We start from the raw sequence: 18,837 nt of genomic DNA, 5'->3' as shown, positions 1-18,837 counted from the left end.
TGTGGATATTTTTTGTTTGTTTGTCATTCTTGGCGGGGAATCACCTGTTGTTAGAAGACTTTACATTTCAAACTCAAGTACAGTACTACAGAATGTGCATTTACTGTGAAATTCTCCCGAAATAACACTGCAAGTTACTCCAAAACATGAAAATTAAAGACAACAGTAAAGATACCACAGTAAAGATATGAACAAATGTGAAATTCTTGCCTCAAAACACCTGTTTTATAAGTGTATGAAAAACTGTTCATAAAGAAGCCATGGATTTTCCAGAAAACTAAATGGTTGCAGTGAGCTGCTATCCAGTGGCTAAACTGATAAAGTCTTTTAAAAAGTGTTTGAGAGAAACTACTTAGATGAATTAAATTGATAAAATACAACTGAAAACAAGAGAATGAGATAACAAGGGATTTGGGCAGCGAGACTTGGATTGGCAGGTGTTGGGTGGAAGACACAATTGCTTAACAAAACCACTTCCATTTATATTATATATTGGTTTGGTTGACAGGACAAAAATTAAGTGTTCTAGTTCTAATGACTAAACACATTCATATGTAAATTAGTAAAAGGAATTCCAATATCAAATACATTTTTATACAAAGACAAAGAAGGAAAGTTTTGTTTTTCTTTAAAGTTTGCTATATAGAAAGAGATGGTATAATGCCTCCCTAGGGTATCACAGTTGAAGATAAAATTTCACCGTTAGTAAGATGATCCTTTTGCGGGGAAATATAGGAATATAAGAAGGAAAAGCGAGGGGGAAGCACCTTGTAATTAGGAGTATGATAAACAGTGTACATTTATTCATCTTGCCTAAGACTACCTCTGCTTTCTAGATGCTGACCTTTCCTGTAGTTTCAAGGTTAACGAATTTAGCAGTGTGCTTACTACATAAAATAATCTTACGCACTCTCACATTACTAAACATATTCTAAGCAATTCCTTACAAGGGGTAGCTGTCAAACAAGCAAAGCAACAGCTACTACACAAGCAAGACATAATTTTCTAAACTGTAATTACAAGTGTAATCAATTTTTAGAGAGATAAAACAATAGACCAAAAAAAAAAAAGCTTATACAACTATAGCAATGTTAAACCAGAACATGCTAATAATAAAAAAAAAAACCTGAAAAAATTATTTCTAGATGGCACTGCAGCAACTCAAAATTGCTTTTCCAACATTCTTACACCAATTTCTGTCATCAGTGTCTTCCAGTTCTTGAATCTTTTGCTTCATGTGAAGTTTCAGGTTCACATAATCCTCATGCAGATGACCTATATGACTATTCTTAGAGCTAACAAAAATAAATTTACATTAAAAAGCATGAGGGATCCACATATAAAAATTTTTTGAACAATAACATGTAACTAGTAATAGAGGATGCTGTAATTTCCTAAAGAAACAGGCATCATAACATCTTTCCCCATGAGTTAGTGGAAACCAATTATAACGGTATATGTTATTTCCCAAAACAATCCTTCCAAAGGTTAGTTGCATACAGAATATAGAGGATCTGCTGAAAAGTAGTGCAAGATCTCCAGTTAAGTGTAACTGAGTTCCTCCTCCACTCAAAATTTTCTGTTACATAAGAAAAAATTTGCAGAACAAGGGCTGACCAGCAGAAATCTGATCTTTTAGATACATTTGAAAATAGAAGCAGCTCTGTATCTTTTCCCCTCCTCTCCCAATATTTTTAATTGCTATCAACAAAAAAGTTTCTCTGCGATTCAGTGGAAGAATACCAGTAACGTCAGGATCAAATCTGAGGAGCTGATACTGCTATCAAGACCAGTAAGTTCTCTAATGATACACTGAACCTTTAAAGCTCTGCATTAATCCCTTAAAGACTTAACAGGTTTGCTGCAGCCTGTCACACCGCCAAACAAACCTATATTACTATCGTGCTGTTCTGCAAACTTCTATTTACTTTCAACTCTGTTACAGGGTTTTTGTGTAGCTGAATGACCGTTGCAATTGATTAGATAAGACTGATCATATAATACCTACAGAGTCAAAACTCTGAACTAAAACTGGAGAGTAACAAACAGCTAAATGCATATTCACTTTCACATTCTGCTAGATTTTGCTAAATTAAATTTACACTTCACCTGAAGTACTCTGAATCCCATAGCCAGCACTCATGCATACAAACCAAGTCTATCAGAAGTGCTGTCTCAGTGTAGTCTAGACATACATTTTTGCACCTCCCTTGTTCATCCCCAAACCCTTAAGGGCAAGGCAGATCAGAAGAATGACTGCTGTACTGTGATCAGTATCCAGCTCAGCCTGGCAAAGAGGCTGGATTTAAGAGACTCAAATTCTTCCTTCCAATCCCAAAAGGATATGCTCCATGTAAAACTCCTAAACTGGCTTTAAATTAATTTGCATATGCACCACATTAACATCAATCATTTAGTAATCTTTGATGAATTCCAGAGTCTTGACCAGATCACCCACAGTAACTAAAAAAAATTATTTAAAACTTAGCCAGCCATCTCTACATTATAAATGTAGTTGGATCCAGCACAGTTTACAGCATTTTATAACAATTACCATTTTAAGCAGAGAATAACCCCAAAGAGACTGTTATTTCTGAAGACAGTAATTACATTAAACAAGAATTACGTGCAGACAGAACAGAAATAAGTGTTTATTCCCTTCACCCTGCAAGCTGCACACATATTTGCCTTTTCTTTGAGATATGTATGATGAATCAAGGAACAGTTCAGCCTTCTCTTTTATTAACAATATTAGCTGCTGTGTCCCATTTGTCTGCTTTTAGTTAAAAAGAAAATAACCAACAGAGAGAGCCTGTGCTTTTACATGCAAAACCCTTTACTTGCTTCACATCCACCTCTTCCTGTTGTTTATTCTCCATATTTGCCTCTTATCTGATTATAAATTCTGTAGATTAAAAAACCCATCATTTTTAAGCAGCATGGATGCTTAAAAAAATTAATTGTCTTTTCTGTTCAGCTCTCTCCAGAGATTTGGGAAAATATAGCTTCTCTCACTGTACAGTATTATTCTGTGTCACTGGTTGCAGATAATCCCTTCTGAATAAGCACAGGGATGCAGAAAACAAATCGGACAAGCATGCCTTTCAAATACTGTCTCTTTAATGTCTTTAAATGAGAGATTTTTCAGATCAGAAAATGCTATGCAATATCTCTATGCTAAAGGATGTCATAATTTAAATAACATTTTTCTTCACAAACAATCTAGACAACTCCAGTTCTCTAGGATTGAAAAGTGAATCACTGATCGTTGGATGTGAGAAGTATAAAAAAATTCGAGTTTGGTCTTCCCAGGTATACTGAGGAACAAACGGTGCTAAAGGACACAATGATCTGATGGTCTTTCAACTCTGCTGGCCAAGATTTCACATTTATCCCTAAGTTAATTAAAATAGTGTTTTCTGTTCATATTCTGATTCTTGTTGGCAATGTTCAAATCCCACAACCGTGCTAGTGTTAGTGTAAGTAACATCTTCTTCATTTGGGTAAGGAGAAGTAGATGACTTTTTAAAAAGTCACTATTATGGATATTCATGAACAGTACTGCCTCCTTGCCTATAACATGCAACACTGAAAGATCTGCTGTTTTAGTATCACATTTTCAGCTACAGTTGTTTCAAATGGATCAGGTAGCTACCACAGTTAAAAAGATTAACTAAATTTGAAGTGCGCAGAGGGAGGAAAAGACAATCGAGTGTGGGCAAAAGACAACACTGCCAAGGGAACTGGCTGGCAGGAAGCAGAGCCCACAAGGAAGGATTCCATGGAGGGCTCTGAGACAGAAGAGCAGATGGCAGGCAGACTGTCGAGGATAAACCCTTTAGATGTAGGCAGTAGAGAGGAGCTTTGGACTCAGGGACAGCACAAGAGAGGGCATTTAGTAGGAAGGGTACAGAAAAGAAAGAGGGTCCCCAGAGAGAGAAGAGGGCGCGAGATGCGCAGGCGACGCATCGGGAGCTCCGAAGGACAACCTGCGGCACAACGGGATGCCGTGCGACCGCACTGCCTTCCGGTGGCGACCGGCCCGGTGGCGACCGGCCTCCTGACGGCACGAACCTCCGCACGGCTCCGCTCCGGGCTGCAGGCCGCTCGGGCCGCGGCGGGCGGGGCCCTGCGGGGGCGGGCCCGTCGCCATGGCGCCGCCGCTGAGGGGCCGCTGCCGCCGCCGCTCCGGCCCTCGCTCACGGAGGCAGTGCCAGCCCCCGTCTGCCTCCCCTCCTGTTCCTCAGTTCCTCGCATTGCATTCACTTCCAGGAACCGGCAGCGTGTTCTCTCCTCCTCGCATTCTCCCCGTTCCGTCCTCACTACTCTCACATAGCAGCCTCTTCTCGGCTTCGTATGAACGCGGGCACGCTCCTTTGGAGCCCCCGTCTCGTTTAGTAAGACCCCCTTCTCCCAAAAGACAGCTAGTACTTGTGCCATACTCTCAGATCACACTCTCTCGTTCACTTGTCTTCCTATACATTTTGTTTATCCAACCGTTTATTATTAATCAATTTCTCCTTAGCGCAGATCAGGAAGGAGACTCTGTGCCCCTTTCGAGTACAGCCGTTAACAGATATGAGCAAACTTCCCATCCTTTCTGAACTCCTGCTGCATCATGTGAAAAACTTTAAAAAGCTTGGCACTTAATTATTAAAAACTGCATCCATCAACTAAACTGCTTTACACTGTCTAGGTGAGACAGAAGAAGATGTAACATGCAGCAGGCCTAAAGCATGATTTTCCCTTAGTCACACTAGATGACTTGCTTGTCTGGAAGTCATGAGGCAAACTTCCTGTAATGTTGTGTCAGCCTTCTGTTTTTCTAGATCATCTAAACTGCTTTTCCCTTCCAGAAACTCGAATGCTGCACCCAAATGATATCTGAAGTACACTAATTTAGAGAAGATAGAGCATTATAAGTAGTTCTTATATAATTTTCCTTATGTCATCAGAAGACAATTGTGTGTCCTTCCCCATGCCAGTTAAAGAAAGAAGGGGTTTATTTTCACCAGTAACTATTAATGAAAATTAGAATCAGAACTAACAATTTGACTTTTGAAATAAAGCAAGTTCCATTTAGCAAATTATAGTTACAGAATAGTGCAATTATTAAAGAAATTTAGTTCATTTACTTATATGAATCACCTCTGGTTTAAAATACAATGGTGAAATCTGGCTTAAAATTATTTTCTATATCTGAACGCAAAAATTATAGTGCAAGTCCCGGCATAATTTATGTTGTGCAGTGGGTCCCTCTGAGCCCTCATCAGAATCAGCACATAATAGGCAAATGTCTAAATCCGTACACCATTCTGACTGCTGGCATTCTTTACACCCTTATATTAGCCATTGCCTAACCTATCAACCGCATTATCTTTTCAACCCTTTCTCACCCCCGCTCCCCCTTTCAAATTAGCTGTCATCTTCTCCAATGTACCTTCAATCAGCCCCTAGTCACATAGTTAAATGCATATTAGTTCCCTAAATTAGTAATTGATAACTTACAGTGATTCAGTAGTGTCCCAACCAGACAAACTTTAATGGTGAGAAAAAAAGATTACAGTCTACACAATGTCATTTCGGGGATTGATGTTGAAATCTGAATACACCTAGTCTGCAAGTGAATGGCCTGAATTCAGATAACAGTGGACAGTCAAAAACTGGTTTTACTAGTCTTTAAGATTAGCAGTGTCAGTCTTATTGTCTGTATGTTATCTACTCAAAATAAACCACATGGCCTTGCTCATCTTCACACATTAATGCAATGAATCCTTAAGCATGTACAAATGGGTACTATACTTCAGCAAAATTGAACCAATAGCCAATGCAAACATAATGCGCAAGAAGAAAAAACTTCTAAGTCATTAAAAGAGCTTCAGTTCCTGCCTTGGTATTACATGATTTCAGCTAGTAGGTTTTACATAGGAAGCTACTAATCTGTGCAATATCATAGTTCTCAAAAGACAATATTGTATCCTACCTGTCCTCTTCTACTTAGAATCCTACCCCTGTGTAACTCCACACAGGTTATAGGAATCATAGAATCATTTAGAATTTTTTTTTTTTTTCCCAAGATCGTTGAGTTCAGCTGTTAACCTCCAGGGATGGTGACTCCATCACTTCCCTGGACATGCCATTCCAATGCTTGGCAGCCTGTTTGGAGAAGAGATTTTTTCCAATATCTAATCTAAAGCTCCCCTGGCACAACTTGAGGCCATTTCCTCTTGTTCTATCACTTGTTACCTGGGAGAAGAGACAGATGCCTACCTTGGTACAATCTCCTTTCAGGTAGCTGTAGAGAGTGATAAGGTCCCCTGAGCTTCCTTTTCTCCAGGCTGAGTCTCTCCAGCTCCCTCAGCTACTGTCCATGAGACTTGTGCTCTAGACCCTTCCCTAGCTCCGGTGCCCTTCTCTGGCCATGTTCCAGCTCCTCAATGTTTGTCTTGTTGTGAGAGAGCAAAAACCAAACACAGGATTTAAGGTGTGGCGTCACTCCCCTATATATTGGATTGTGTGCTAGAAGCACACAGAAGAATGCAGCCACCTACTCCTGAATTTCCTAAGCCCCAGGTAGCCATAGGAGTGCTGCTTTCGGTGCCTTTAAGAATCCCACCACAACTTTCATAGATCAGCACATCAGTTTTATAATCAAACGTTTGTAGGAATCCCAGTTGAGTCACAAGAGAATAATGCAGAAAGCTCATTCCATCCGGATGTAAAAGGAGGAGTATATTATGAAATCATATTTGCAGGGAGTAGAATAATATTTACTCCCTTGATAAAGGATGAGGAGGGAAGCCTAACGGTTGTCTACAGAATGCACACTATCACACTCAAATTTCTAAGAAAACAACTAAGCAAGGAATTACTCGTAAGAGTAATTCTCATGGGAGGAGACAATGAGGAAACTGTGATCGCTCCCGGGAAAACAGAAACGGCAGCACAGAACAAACCTCAACAGCAGAAATCCATTCATAAGTTGAAGTCCGTGGCTCAGGTCCTCTTCCTCCGGACAGCCAGTGCAGCATTCGTGCCGGCAGGGTCCAGCCCCGCGTTGCACTGTACGCAAGCAGCGCAAAGCTCGTGCGGATGCCTTGTGAGGCGCCGGGGCCCCGCTCGGAGCCGGCGCCGGTGGAGCCGCGCTGCACAGCCGGGGCCCGTGCGCCGAAGAACCTGTAGCGGAGGGGGGAGTCGCCGCGGCGGCGATAGGACCCAGGGCGCGCCCCGTGTGGAGGGCGGGGCGAGCAGCCCCAGAGCCGCCGCGCGGGAGCGCTCCCCAGCCCGGGAGCAGACGGGCCGTGCGGCTCTGCGTGGGCACACGGGCACAGCGGGCTGCGGTCCGGAGCCAGCACGGGCATCCCCGCGCCGAGACGCGGGACGTGACTCAGGTACTGAGGCGGAGCCGTCGTGCGTGATGCCGCGGAGTCCTTGCCTGGGGCACGCGGACGAACGCCGCGGGGAGCGCGGAGTGGGGGGTCCGGAGCCGGGTGAGCCGAACCCAGAGCGCCGACCTGACCGAGGGCGCTTCTCTGCGTGGGGGTCTCGGGCCGGCGGATGAGCCCGTGCGCCGCCCAAGCTTTGGGCAAAGCGCGGCGTAGGAGTAACGGGTTCATCCCTTGCCCAGAGGCTACGCTGGGCGCCGGTGGGGACGTGGGCACGACGCCGACTGTTCTCGCACCCCTTGGCACCACCCCACGAGGGTCGGCGCGGCGTCCTCCCCCTGGCTGTGTTTCTCCTCGCTCGTGGGGCCACGCGGGCTCAGCTCTTCGTCGGGAAACCCGCGCTGCCGTATTGGTCGCCCAACGTCCTCAGCGCCACCAGCCTGAAAGCGCTGTCCGGGCGCTGAGCGGTGCTGGCCACCGAGCACCACTCCGCCTGCTACGGGAGAGCGTGGCCCCCGGCTTCCCCTCTGGCAGCCGGGTCACGCCTAGGCGCGTAGTGCCGCCCGCCCGAGGGCACGTACAGTGCCACACTGGTGGCTCGTGGGACGCCCGCGAGCTCGGGCTTTGTTTCCGCCATTCGTAGCCTCACATCGTTACTGGGGGACGAGGGTCTCTCGCCTCCGCTGTCCCTTCGCTACTGCTCAGCTCCTGTTTCAGTGTAGAGCCCCCGGAGGTGAATTTCGGAATTTTTTGTCGTAGCGGTGACCGTTCAGGTCCGGCAGAGCGAGTGACGAGCAGTCTGAGGGACTGTTCCCTCATAAGGACATCGTCTCAGCCCCAGGCAGGAGCCCCGTTACTCGGTTCAGCGAGCACACTAAGAACGGTGGGGCACCCGGGCGCGGAATCGCGCGGCGTCTCCCCGGTCTGCGTGAGCATTGGCTGCGGCGGCGACCCAAGCGCTCCTCGGGAGCCGTCTCGGCTGAGGGCTGCGCGGGCTACGTGCTCGCCCCGGAGCGCCGCGCGAGCGGCCGTGGCCGAGGCGATGCCGCGACCGCCACCATTGTATTCCCAAGCCCTCTCCCCCCACGCCCCCTCCCTCGCGGCGGCCGCCGCAGCCCCTCTCCATCTCTTGGGAAAGAGCCTTGTTTTGATGCTGCTCGCAATCCACCTGGAGGGGTCTGCGGTTTGCCTTCTAAGCAATTCTGTGGAGAGAAGAAAAAGCACAAAAAGGTGGAGTTGAATTTCAGTAATTCAGCTTCCTCACAGGCTCAGACCGTTAGCACTAGTGGAAATGCACTCCTCTTAGGCAAACCGTTCAATTTAGGATGTCACAGAGTAAAGCCATGTATGGTTTTGCAGTGTTTATTTCAGAGGAAGCAGTGTGGCAGCCGTTTTAAAATGTAAATCAGAATCTATTAGTACAGTACACCTTCTGTGGTACAGTCAGAAGTATAACTCAAGGTATATTATAGAAATCAAAAGGTGGCATTTTAAATTGTGACTGAAGGTGGCAATTCACATATCTCAAGGTGTGACACCCTATTATGAAACTGCACTGTCCAAAGTGTAAAATTACCTCTGAGCCAGATTATCTTTTCTCACTGTATTCAACTACATGTGCTCACCTAGCTTGAGATACAGTGCATGTGCATGCGAGCACTTTATATATAAAGGTAGTTCCATTATATTCTGCAAAAATAAGCAGAGATGCCCAGCTGGTGACAGGACTTGACCCTTAATTAGTTTTTATCTATCTCTGTCACTTTTTGTATTTATACTAAACAATATAAGGACACTTCTTCACTATAAGCAATTGTCAAGCATCTATGTTTTTCTAAAGCTTCAATATTTTGCAAAGCCATCACAGCCGCAGGGCTGAAATTAATTTTCATGATGCATGAAAATTAATTGTAAGTTGTTCCTAAGTGAAGTTGGGATTCTGCAACTTTTCATGATATAAAATAGGACAAGCAAATAAATAGTCACAACTTTCCCCATAGAGCACTTTACCCAGGTAATAGAATTTAAACTGGTTATCATTATCTGCTACACATAAAATTGCAGTGTGAAGTTACTGTCAGTGAGGTCTGCTAATAACTTGTGATGAATGTTATTCACTGTGCAGCAGCGGTGAACAGCTGTGTTGAGGCTAAATGGGGGCTGGAGAATGATTAATAGTCTAGATCTGATATGGAACATCACTTGCAGCTACAGACAGCACAGAATTATCCTAGGAGTTCTAAGAGGGAGATGAGAGAATGGGGAAAACTGGCAAACCCTTAAGAAAGGCAGCAGATCTGGAAAAATTGTCTCATTTGAAATGGAGGAGGCCAAAATGGGACAGTGGCAGTCACTGTGGGGCCTTGAAGGGAGGACAGAAGGTCAGAATAAATATGGTTGATAAATATGGTAATGATTTTGTAGGGAACAGAAGTTAGCAGCAGCCTTTGGAATGAACATATAATTCTACTGGCTAATATTTAAGCAGGTAAGCCACAGGAAATGCACTAGTGGGTTATACCAGTGGCCCATCTAAATGGCTACTACGAGTTACTTGAGTTGTAATAAAATCTGATTTAAAGATTTATGCATTTGTACTTTGGAGAAGCAGGAAGGAGTTAATGTCATGCTGAATAGGCAGATGTCAGTGATGTCAATACAAAGGGTAGTTGTTCTATATGTAGAGGGCTATCATAAGGGTCTGGAGAATTTTAAATAAAAACATTTTTCAGGAATCATTTCCTGAAAAATTTAAGTAGAGTTGGTTAGTCTTAAGAATCCTCACTTAAAATCAAGAATAACATGCATATTTTGTTTAGTCTGCTTAGATTTTAATACCTTTGGGCAAATACAGGAGGTTCATAATTCCTATTAACACAACATTAAGCAGCCTATGCTTTTCAAGATATTCGTACCCCCAACACCCTATGAAGAGAGAAATTATTTTCTTTGTTCACAGATAAGAAAAACTGAAGGAGAATGTCTACATTACTCAGCTTATACCATCTTCCTTATTTTGTAGTTAAACAAATCTCACCTGGGTGTGGCTCCAGACTGAAGTCTAGGCTGAACTGGGTTCCCTACTTGGAAGCTTATGTTCTATTTTTGATAACCATCTCTTATTTGTATCATAGAAAGTCAAGGTTGTGTAGATTTCAGCTGTAGTTAGAATAAATTAATTATTCTTAAAATTCCTGAAATTAATTCTTCTTGAGAACATGAAGTTCTCAAGCTATATAAGTCAGTGTACATGCTCATAAATGTCCTTCCTACCCATACTGCTGACCATGAAGTACAGCTATGTTGCCAATAAGAGTAGTGGCTAAACACAAATAATAGATTCTTGCCTTTTCTAGCTGCTCCTTTTTATAATACATCATCCCAGAAACCAAACCGTCACACCACCCACAATGCTACCTAACATTTCCTCCTAACTGAGTCTATATTAGTTTCCATGACAACAAGAAGATAATATCAGGAAGATTAAACCCCAGATGCTACCTTTGTTTTGCACATTACCAAAGCAAGAATCCATTCATGATAGAAGGAATCTGGAATAAATACTGACAATACTGTTATGTCTGTTGTGGAGATATGAAACTGAGCTGCAGCCAGTTAAATGTAATCCTTTGCCTCTAAATAGGGCTGAGCTGGCAAAAGCAGAAAGCAAAACAAGCTGTTGCAATAGTTAGGCAGTAGCCTTCTATCTTAGCAGGCTTTGATGGCACACCAGCACTGTAGCGAAATCCTAAGTAAAAATTTTGCCAGTGCAGATCAACCACAAGCCTGCCTTTTCTAAAGGTGGCACCCCTCATTTATACATTTTGTAAAGGAACATCTACACTACTTCCTTATTATTTATTATTCACCTCTTAAGGAGGTGAATGCAGTCCCAGCCTAGTAAGGTACACCACAACAGGATCAAGTACATTCTTGCTGTGTTTAGAGGGTTCAGGGTTCATTTAGTTCTGGTTGATGGTCCTTTTATTTTGATGTGTTAGCATGAACAACCAATGGACAAAACCAGATGAATGACATTGATTTTAGAATCATAGAGTAGCTTGGGTTGGAAGAAACCTTAATCTCATTCCAACCCGCTGCTGTGGGCACAAACACCTTCCATCAGGCCACATTGCTCCAAACCCTGTCTAACCAGGCTTGGAACTCTTCCAGGGGTGAGACAGCCACAGCTTCTCTGGGCAACCAGGGCCCCATCATCCTCAGACTAAAGTATTTCTTCCTAACACCTAATCTAAACCTACTGTCAGTTTGAAACCATTCCCCCTTGTTCAATCACAGCATGACTTTGTAACAAGTCCCTCTCAGCCTTCTTGTAGCCACTTCAGTCCCTGGAAAGGTGCAATAAGGCTTACCCAGAGCATCCTCTTCTGCATTATGAACCATCCAAGTTTTCTCAGCCTTTCCCTTTAAGAGAGCTGTTTTTGAGGCATGCTTGTGCAAATGTGAACCACTCTTGAAAGGATGGTGCCTGAAGACCTGGTGTGCCGGCTTATGGTGATTTTTAGCCAAATGTGGTAGTAGACGTGATGTAAAGAGTAAATGGATATTACTGTGTGTTCTCCTGTAGACCTTTTTTATGAAATGCTGGAAAGTAGGCCAGGTTCCCTGACATCAGCAAGTCTACCTCTTTCATCACTTATGGCAAAGATGGTAAGCTCCGTGAGGCAGGTGCATCAGAATGTGTCTCTTACAGGCTGACTTGCTCTGCTGGGCATGGAAGAGCTCAAGAACGGCCAGGAAGGAGGATATTTCCCTCTCCTGTGGGAGCACCGGGCTCCGGCAACGGCGCTTGCGAGCGCTGGGCGGGGGTGCGGCCCCGGCTCCGCCCGGGCCGCGCGCGCAACTGGCGGGCAGCGCCCGCCCCCGGCCCGGGAGTCACGTCCCGCACGTCTCAGTGCGGCGGCCGCGCGCGCCCCGCTGGGGCATCACCGCGCGGGTCAGGCGGGGCCGCGGGCGGGGCGGCTCCGGCAGCCTCTGCCCGAGGGTCGGAGTGCGGCTGGGGGAGTCGGCTCTTCCTCCGAACCGCGGCCGCACCAGGCGCCCTGCGCGCGTGCCGAGCTGACTTCTCTCCCCGTGAAAATCTTGGACAGTTCTCTTCTGGAAGGAACAAGCGTGCTGCCAAATAGTTCTTAACGGTGTTTCTTCTCAAAGCCACTCGCCGCTTCATATGGCATGGGTGTAGTTTGCTATCGGGGTTCAGCCCTGTTAGGTCTGCAGAGGATGCCCTTATAACAACTTTGCTGTAGACGCAGTAAAGGAGACAGTCCCAGCCTGTGCACAGAGGCGAATGCTGTAAGGCACTGAATGTCTCCACCCAGCACTGTATAAGCAGTCTGGAGAGATTGCCAGCTGCTATTTTTCAACAAAGCATGCTCATGTATTATTACTAACTTTGTGTTGCTATTAGACGGGTAATGGACATGGAGGAAAACTGCCCAACCCTTCCCCCAATATTTTAAACCTTCACTTCAAATGAAATATTTGGACTACTTGGAAGTAGCGTGAGTGACAATACTCCCTGAAGTGCTTCAATTTTACATCTTATTCCTGTTCTTTATACATTTGAGCCGAGATTCATCAAATATTACTTTTTCTTACTGATCATGTAGTAACAACAATGGGAAATATTTGCTCCAGACAGGCAGTTGTAACTGAGCATTGCTTCAGTTACTAACTCCTAGCATCCACAAAAAAGGCTCTTGGGGATTTCATTGCAGTTTTGCATTTGAACTTGATGTGTGAAAAATGATAGCTCATCATCATCTCAAGGGGACCTTTCTATCTTTTCAAGATAGCAGTGTATCAGGGCTGTACAGCTGTCCTCAGTGGGGAATAAAAAATCTGGGTGATTAGTCCACCATTTCACAGAGCACTTGTGATGCAACAGGTCTCCTAAGTGAATAGTTCAGGAGCTTCACGTAAAAAGGTCTTATATAAAAAATCCTGCAGACTTTAATGCAGTAATTATTACATATTTGTGAAAGTCAGATACACCCCTGAAATGCTGTTATGGCTTCAGTTTTTTGATGAAGCAGTGCTTTGGATGAAATCCAGTTCCGACTTTGAGAGCTGTGCAGGGCCATTCATTTAAAACTCAGTTGTGTGCATCTCATTTTCATGTGCTTTTGCAAGCTTTGTAAAAACTTAAACAAGAAGTAGTTAAAATTGCACTGCATTTACAAGACTGTTTTTTAAAAGTAATTCCATGCCTTAGTTTAAATGGTAGTGCAGTTTTAGAGATACTAATTGCTTTTTGTTTCTTAGGGAACACACAAGCTTCTTCATCATGGGAGCTGTAGTAGCTGATGATGGTCCCTCAGGTGTTAAAGCCCCTGATGGAGGCTGGGGCTGGGCTGTCCTTTTTGGCTGTTTTATCATCACAGGATTCTCCTATGCCTTTCCTAAGGCAGTTAGTGTCTTCTTTAAAGAACTTATCCGGGAATTTGGCATTGGATATAGCGACACTGCATGGATTTCCTCTATTCTGTTGGCCATGCTTTATGGAACAGGTGAGTAGTTATCTGGTTTTGAAACAGTATTGTGTCATACAATTAAGTTTGTAAATCTTACAGCCATTTACAGTCTGTATCATGACTGCATATCATTACTTGCTTTCAAATAAGGCATTCCAAGGAAGAATTACTAATAATCACATAAATCAGAAGATTTTTTAAGCCCATCCAGTTTATTTAAAATTATGTCTTTGTAAGTCAGTAGTTGCTAAAGATGATGAAAAAGAAAGATCAAAAGGCACTATGAAGACAAAAAATATTGAAGTATTTGACTACAGAGGAAAGGACATTTTTCCTGATTGGCCTGACTTTATGGACAAAGTACAAAACAATCACTGAATTGGAAAGTGAATCACTGAAGTTGGAAAGACCTTAGACCTTTAAGATCATTGATTCCTACTATGAACGTTGCACTTTGAAGTCTACCAAAGAAATACAAGGTATCAGAAAATCAGTTGTAAAAGTTGGTTTATTGTAGCAACTGTAATTTGCTTTTCTTGCCTAGGTCCACTTTGTAGCGTATGTGTCAATCGCTTTGGTTGTCGCCCTGTCATGCTGGTGGGTGGCCTTTTTGCTTCAATGGGGATGGTGATAGCTTCCTTCTGCACAAGCATCGTTCAGATCTATCTAACTGCAGGTGTGATTACTGGTAAGTACCATGCTGAAAATGAGTTCACTTATGTCTTAGCTTTAGGCTGAAGTTTTGTTTAAGTGAAAAATACCCGAAGCATAAGGATCACCCAACTGGGCTTTTATAAAGATGGCAGATAAATGTGGAATTAAAAGGTTATTTATTTTTGTTATTAGCATAAAGTGTAATCATAAAGTATATTAATATTATGGGGGTAAAATACTTTGTGTTATCTTAGGATTCTTTTGTCCATTTGGAATAAAACTATTTTCTCTTAAGTCATGAGTCAGAAAAACTGTAATTAGAATATTTTAACAATGATATTGTAGGCCAGTATTAATTTTTATGTACCCTCTGCTACAGGTTTGGGTTTGGCACTAAACTTTCAGCCTTCACTCATCATGTTAAACCGTTACTTTGACAAACGCCGGCCCTTAGCCAATGGGCTGTCTGCTGCTGGGAGTCCAGTGTTTCTTTGTGCTCTCTCACCGTTGGGGCAGATATTACAGCATGAGTACGGTTGGAGAGGAGGATTCCTTATCCTGGGTGGGATGCTGCTCAACTGCTGTGTATGCGGAGCACTAATGAGACCTTTGGAGCCACCCAAAAAGGCTGAAGCTACCAAAGAGCCAGCTGAGAAGAAAGTGAAGAAAAAACTTCTGGATTTCAGTGTGTTTAAAGACAGTGGTTTTGTAATCTATACACTAGCAGCGTCTATCATGGTGCTTGGCCTCTTTGTTCCTCCAGTGTTTGTTGTGAGTTATGCCAAGGATTTAGGGTATCAAGACACCAAAGCAGCTTTTCTTCTGACTATTCTGGGATTCATTGATATCTTTGCTCGCCCAATCTGTGGAATGGTAGCTGGTCTTAAATGGGTTAGACCACGCTGTGTCTACCTCTTCAGTTTTGCTATGATTTTTAATGGTTTTACAGATCTCATGGGCTCTATGTCTGTTGATTATGGTGGACTGGTGGTCTTTTGCATTTTCTTTGGCATTTCTTATGGAATGGTAGGTGCTCTTCAGTTTGAAGTTCTCATGGCTATCGTTGGTACGCAGAAGTTTTCCAGTGCTATTGGCTTAGTGCTCCTGGCAGAAGCTATGGCTGTTCTGATTGGTCCACCATCAGCAGGCAAGTATGCTATTTAGCTCAGAATTTAAAATTGTGTGCATTGCATTCATTTACACAAAATATAAGGGAGCTGAGAAAAAGATGCGAGTCACTCGAGAAATGCAGATTTTGCTAGTGTTGCACATATTTCAAAGGCTTTCTGCAGTTACACTCTGAAATACTCCAAGAAGGGATGGAATAAACCATTTCCTTCTTGGGTCTATTTCAAGATTGGTTAAATTGCCATCTCGAGATGCTGCTATTTCTTTCTGAAACCCCGCACTGAACTTCTTATTGGTAGATAGCTGACTGGGATTCAGAATATGAAACCTGTCAATTTTCTTTGGGAAATATTAGGATACATTCTCTATATCCACGGTAGATTTGGAGGAGGAAAGAAAACATCTGAAGGAAGAAAAAAAAAATCTTACAAGGAGGCCTATAAAACTGGACTGATTTAAGGAAGGTGGAGTGCTTCTATTGCACGTCTTACAACCCAAGAATAAGGGGACGTGACAAAATAGTAAAATTCATTAATTTGAAGTCAAAACACAAATTAATTGCTAATCAAAGAACATACATTTTACAGACCCTGAACTGAAACACACTTTCCCTCCCAAAACCCACCAGGTCACTGCCATAGAATGTTTACTGTTTATACCAGACAAGTATTTTTATTTTAACAGAACCCCCTTCATGGGAAAACCAGTATTATGCACCACTTCCTCCGATCTTCAGGTTTCGAGAGGCACTTCCTTCATATCCTCCCACCTGTTCTTTCACATCCACTGAATCCTGTAAAAATTTACCTTTACCAGTGTGAGTCAGTTACTCCAGACTGACTATTGAATAACATTTTCATTTTAAGCAGGCAGTCCACTACCCATGTAGAAAGGTAAATGAAATTGGGAGCAAGAGGATAATGATGATCAGATCATGATACAGATGACACAGATACCATCCATGGATGCACACATTTTTATCTGAAATACAAAGCATGTGTTTGATCTTTCGCATCTGAAGGCGAGGCCGGTTTTATTTCAAGATGAACCGCATGCCTCTGTGTGCAGCAGACTATGTGTTTTGATATCTCATGTAGTGTCAGTGACTGTTAAACTGAACTGAAATAACTGAGAAATATTTTGTTACAAACTTGTTTTAATCCTATTTCAAAAAATTTGGTTAGGTAGTCATGGTGATTCTAGACCAGAGAGTCAGAGTGCTTTAAAAATCAGAAAAATATTCACTGCAAGATAATCACTTTTGTTAATTACCTGGAATGTTGCCTTTTTCAGGAAAACTCCTGGATGCAACGGGGAGGTACATGTTTGTTTTCATTATTGCTGGAATTGAAGTTACCACCTCAGCCCTTGTATTGGCCTTGGGAAATTTCTTCTGCATTAAGAAAAAATCAGAAGAACCACATACAAAAGAAGAAGCAGCAGAAAGAGAGGAATTAAACAAATGTGAAAACAAAACTCCTGAAGATGCCAAAGTGGACTCTATTGAAGTGGAGCAATTTCTGAAAGATGAGCCTGAAAAAAATGGCGAAGTTGTAACTAACCCAGAAACATGCGTATGAGCATAACAAGGAACTGAAAAGTATTTAGAAAAGAAAGATATTCAACGCTATTTATTTTAGAAACAGAAATAGTTTAGGGCTGGGCCATCTGCTTTAGTAACTTGGGGCTAGTCAGCTCATCAGGTCTCTTTGGAAGCTGATTAGCTAGACAACATCTTATCGGAAACATAGCTTTATTGGTAAAAGGTGGAACATTGTGGTTATATATTTTTATGTAAACTAAAAAAGCTTTTATGAACACAAGTAGGCTCTTGCTATGCATCACCAGAAACTGCTCACTTGGAAGATACGGGAAAAGCATACTTTCAGAAAAGTAGAATTATATGTATGTTTTCAGACAATATTGATGAAATTGCTGTGTTGTGTGGCTAAATATAATTTCCCTATGTTCTCTGTGAAGGGAAAAGAGTTTGAGATGGATAAAAATCTCAGGAACTTAAAGGTCTCCATTAGGTTTTAGAATTTCTTACCTTTTTAGATTTTTTTTTTTTAGATTAATTGGCTCAGCCCTAATTTAATTTTGATAATATCTGTAACTTTGATTTATGTAAATGCATTTCTGCCTAAACCTGTAACTTTTGCAATTATAATCTGGAAATCCTGTTTTTGGAAAGGCACATTACAGACTCAGCAGATCACACAAGTGGTATTCTGAGACAGTACTAAAAAACAAAAAAAAAGCATAATGGATCCTGACAGACCTTGAGGAAACAAAATCAGTCCACAATTCCATACACTGTTTTCAGTAAAATTTCCTTAGAGCACTGAAAAATATTACAGGTAACACGGACAAGATGATCAGTAGAATATTCTGAAAAAGTGTCCATTTTGCATACAAAAGAAATGATGGTGCAAGTTTCCAGATGACTTACAGAGTGGGTTAACTTAGGGAAGAGACTGAACTACTTTGAAACATGTTAGCCATCCATAAAATGCAACGTTAGCATCACGGGAAGGTTTTAACATGTTTAGTTTTGAGGGTTTTTTTCTACCCCATTTATCCCACTTCCCTACCCCCCAGCTTAATCTATGGAAGTTCAAAGTGCCATTCTTGCTGTTTGAGGAAACATGATAGAACCGTTCATCATTTTTATGATGGCATGGTACTGAATAGAAAAGGAAGGCAAAAGAAAGGCATTGTATTTTTTTTTTCCACCCAAAACCACTCAAGAAATGTAATTTTTTAAAATATAAAATCATGCTACTGCATCTCATCTCTCAAATCTGCTTATAAAAAACTGAATAGGCTTTGTAACTGCAGTAACAATCTTCAAAACAGACTAAATGTAACAGATTCAATTTTCTCAGTAGTAGCAAAGGAATATTGGCTTTCAGGTGCCAAAATTGTTCTGCTTAATAACTGAAAATTGAAAGACCCTAATCCCTTAAAACTCAGTATCCACTTAAAATTTTTACCGGAAACAAAGTGCCAAAACCATGAACCATTCTCTAATGAATGATACCAGCAGCTTCCATTGAAGTTTCTTCAAAATGGTTTTGCATTGTTAGGACAACCTTGCACAGAAATTGGAACGTTAGAAATATAACTTTTAAAAGAAATGGATGCTACATAGAATAAACTGGTTTTACATCTTA

The 18,837-nt window shown here is 42.3% G+C and overlaps 2 protein-coding genes across 2 annotated transcripts in view; one reads left to right on the top strand and one right to left on the bottom strand.

Moving 5' to 3' along the window:
- The window catches only part of CCDC57 (coiled-coil domain containing 57), a 27,227-nt gene extending 19,866 nt beyond the window's left edge, over positions 1-7,361 (bottom strand). Inside the window, exons 1-2 of the mRNA XM_066565887.1 lie at positions 7,356-7,361; positions 6,957-7,309 (exon numbers count right to left, since the gene is read on the bottom strand). Coding sequence (XP_066421984.1) covers positions 6,957-7,309; positions 7,356-7,361 — 359 coding nt within the window. The remainder of the gene's footprint in view (positions 1-6,956; positions 7,310-7,355) is intronic.
- SLC16A3 (solute carrier family 16 member 3) lies at positions 7,293-18,837 on the top strand. The gene is made up of 5 exons (XM_066566050.1): positions 7,293-7,391; positions 13,671-13,915; positions 14,424-14,567; positions 14,913-15,680; positions 16,955-18,837. Exons 2-5 carry the CDS (start codon positions 13,693-13,695, stop codon positions 17,239-17,241), a joined length of 1,422 nt encoding a protein of 473 aa, XP_066422147.1. The 5' UTR covers positions 7,293-7,391; positions 13,671-13,692; the 3' UTR covers positions 17,242-18,837.

This window comes from Molothrus aeneus, chromosome 26 (genome assembly GCF_037042795.1).
Source record: "Molothrus aeneus isolate 106 chromosome 26, BPBGC_Maene_1.0, whole genome shotgun sequence".
Taxonomy (NCBI): domain Eukaryota; kingdom Metazoa; phylum Chordata; class Aves; order Passeriformes; family Icteridae; genus Molothrus; species Molothrus aeneus.
Note: the sequence above shows the minus strand (reverse complement) of the source record. Positions and strands in the feature narration are given on the sequence as shown.

Excerpts from the sequence above, each read along its gene's own strand:
- SLC16A3 (XM_066566050.1), top strand. The coding sequence starts at position 13,693 with ATGGGAGCTGTAGTAGCTGATGATGGTCCCTCAGGTGTTAAAGCCCCT. Across the intron at positions 13,916-14,423 it reads GGCCATGCTTTATGGAACAG|GTCCACTTTGTAGCGTATGT; the intron begins GTGAGTAGTTAT and ends TTTCTTGCCTAG. Across the intron at positions 14,568-14,912 it reads AACTGCAGGTGTGATTACTG|GTTTGGGTTTGGCACTAAAC; the intron begins GTAAGTACCATG and ends CCTCTGCTACAG.